We start from the raw sequence: 2,469 nt of genomic DNA, 5'->3' as shown, positions 1-2,469 counted from the left end.
GACTTTATTTTGAATGTTTCCTTCCCCGACGTCGTAAAGTGACACGAATCACCAATAAAAAGATTTTGTTAACTGTTAGCCAAGATTCTCACCTGTTTGTACCACATTCCCAAGAAATGTCCTTCATAATTGTGCTTGCTGTCTAACATGTAATCAATTATTGTAGACCTGTTTATTATTTCTTGCAAATTTAATTATGGAAAATTTCGAAATTAAGGGAAACAGCAGCAGAGATCTATATTTTGCATAGGTCCTCTTATAGTTCAAATCGTAAACAACAACAAAATATCAAGAATTTTTTATTAAATAATCATGGCACCAGTGTTTCTCCGGGGATTTCTTAAACATTTTCGGTTATTCAGAGCCCAATGCTCTTTCATCTTAACCAAACAAGCATTTTACTCACGATGCAGACATTTTAACATCTTTGTGTCATATTTTTGTTGTAAATCTTGCTAAAGCCAAACTTAGGATCCAAAATTTCAGAAAGAAGGTTAGGTTTACCTGACTTCACATTTTAAGAGGCTCTCTACTAGCGTTTACGACATGGAGTAAAACAATCTTTAATTTACCAAACAGGTGACAGGAAAGAAGATTACGGAATTAACATCAAACCAGGCTACCATGTTAAATACTTAATTTCAAATATTATACACGTGACAAAAAATTTAATGCTTAGTTAATTAATTATCCTGTGTAAATAATTGTTATAATAATAATAATAAAAATGTAGATACATCTTAATATTCACAGATAACAAATTACTTATAAGTAAATATTTACATATTTACTTATAAGTAATTTTAAACATTGTCAGTAAAAATGGTGGAATCGAATCTTGTTTTCAAATGTTCATACGCATTTCTCGTCTTTGCTTTTCCATTCTCGTCCTGATAATTAATAGTGACATCATAATTTGGATGAGCAAAGAACGCAATTGATTGACGTGGCATTGACAATCGCATGGAATCAGTTGGTATATGTCCTCTGTGAATGGTTGCGCAGAATTTCCCATTGTTCCATGTATGCAAGAGATCGGCTGCATTGATAACGATGGTGCCAGGAATTGGAACAGCCTTTACAAATTCTCCAGACGGAGACAAAACCTAAAATATTATATTGGCAACTTTGAATTAAAAGAATATTTTCTTAGGTTATAAAAGAAACAAAAGGCTATGTTCCCACGTTGAACCAATACAATCATTTAGTCAAATTACGTATTACCTCTGTGTCCAAACAATCAAATTTTCGTACAATTTGTATGGCAACAAAAGCATTAACATACCCCTAAGCCACCGACATTGTCTTGAAAAGGAAAGTTATTGTACCGTAGTCTGTATGCTCATCGCAACGTCTTTGATCCTCTCCTGTTGGTCGATTGATATGTGGATAAAACAATGTTCGCAGTGACGTTCCATTTAAACTGCGATTACCAACATTTGTATGTAGATTCACAAAAGTCTCTGTGTCTATACCAAGAGCAACTGCAAGCAACCTCAGTAATTTGTATAGCAATGTTGAACAATGTTCAAATAACCCACTCAATTCAGTAACAACTTCTGGCATTTCCTGTGATAACTTCTTACTGACATCAGAATTAGGCAAAAAGTCAAAAGCTTCCTTTATATCTTCAGGTTTCAGTTCATCAAACACTTCACCCTTGATGGGAACATATCCTTCACTTATTCCAGATCCTCTTCTGTGGTTCATCTTTGCCCCCTTTTTCTGTCTAAAAAGCTTTTCTGACATTTTAAATGCGCCATCAATGAGATTTTGTGGTATACCATGTCCTTTCACGTAAAGAAATCCCCAGTCACTAAAACCATTTGATAATTTTTCAACAAGATTGCTTACTTGTAGATCATGCTGAAGTTTTGCACCTTCCCAATCAGTGGCTGCTGTGTAATTATCTGACAGACATAAAACATCTAGGATGGGAAAGATATCGTTTCACACCATAATTCTAAAAGAAATCATAAATATATAAGTATAATAAACCCAATTAGAAACAATTTTATTTATATGTATACATACATTTCCTTAAGATCCTATTAATTCTTAAATGCATATAGAATTTTCGTTTGCATATATCCACGACAAAGACTTATATAGTTTATAATAGAAGTCGATATTACGTATTATCTTTTCTACAAGGTAAGTCCTGGTTTTAATTTTGATTTCTGAAGTTAGCCAAGTTTTTTAGCTTTTTATGAATGACGTCATAAAAGGAAAATTGATTAATTTCAAGTATCGTGATTTACGGAGTTGTTCCTTGTATAACGCATTAGGTTCCTAGTTTCTAACACTTTTCCTCCTTCCTACATGTTCAAACAATGTAACCTTTTTCCTCCTTCGTCGTTATAAATCAAAGAATTTGTGGAGAAGTGTTGATTAATGGAACCATGGTAATAAAAAAAGGAATTTGCATGGAAAAGAAGAACATAAAAAAAAATAATTGGAATTTCTTTC

The 2,469-nt window shown here is 32.8% G+C and overlaps 1 protein-coding gene across 1 annotated transcript; it reads right to left on the bottom strand.

The window, feature by feature from the left end:
• Window positions 1-803: 803 nt before the first annotated feature.
• LOC130636974 (uncharacterized) lies at window positions 804-2,068 on the bottom strand. Its single transcript, XM_057446828.1, has 3 exons — window positions 2,035-2,068; window positions 1,297-1,928; window positions 804-1,106 (listed from the first exon to the last, which is right to left on the bottom strand). Exons 1-3 carry the CDS (start codon window positions 2,066-2,068, stop codon window positions 804-806), a joined length of 969 nt encoding a protein of 322 aa, XP_057302811.1.
• Window positions 2,069-2,469: the final 401 nt, after the last annotated feature.

This window comes from Hydractinia symbiolongicarpus, chromosome 3, assembly GCF_029227915.1.
Source record: "Hydractinia symbiolongicarpus strain clone_291-10 chromosome 3, HSymV2.1, whole genome shotgun sequence".
In the NCBI taxonomy this organism is placed as follows: domain Eukaryota; kingdom Metazoa; phylum Cnidaria; class Hydrozoa; order Anthoathecata; family Hydractiniidae; genus Hydractinia; species Hydractinia symbiolongicarpus.
The sequence above is the reverse complement of the archived record's forward strand: the minus strand, read 5'-3'. Positions and strand labels throughout refer to the sequence as shown.

Excerpts from the sequence above, each read along its gene's own strand:
- LOC130636974 (XM_057446828.1), bottom strand. The coding sequence starts at position 2,068 with ATGCATTTAAGAATTAATAGGATCTTAAGGAAAT. Across the intron at positions 1,929-2,034 it reads TAATAGGATCTTAAGGAAAT|ATGTTTTATGTCTGTCAGAT; the intron begins GTATGTATACAT and ends TTCCCATCCTAG. Across the intron at positions 1,107-1,296 it reads TCCTTTTCAAGACAATGTCG|GTTTTGTCTCCGTCTGGAGA; the intron begins GTGGCTTAGGGG and ends ATAATATTTTAG.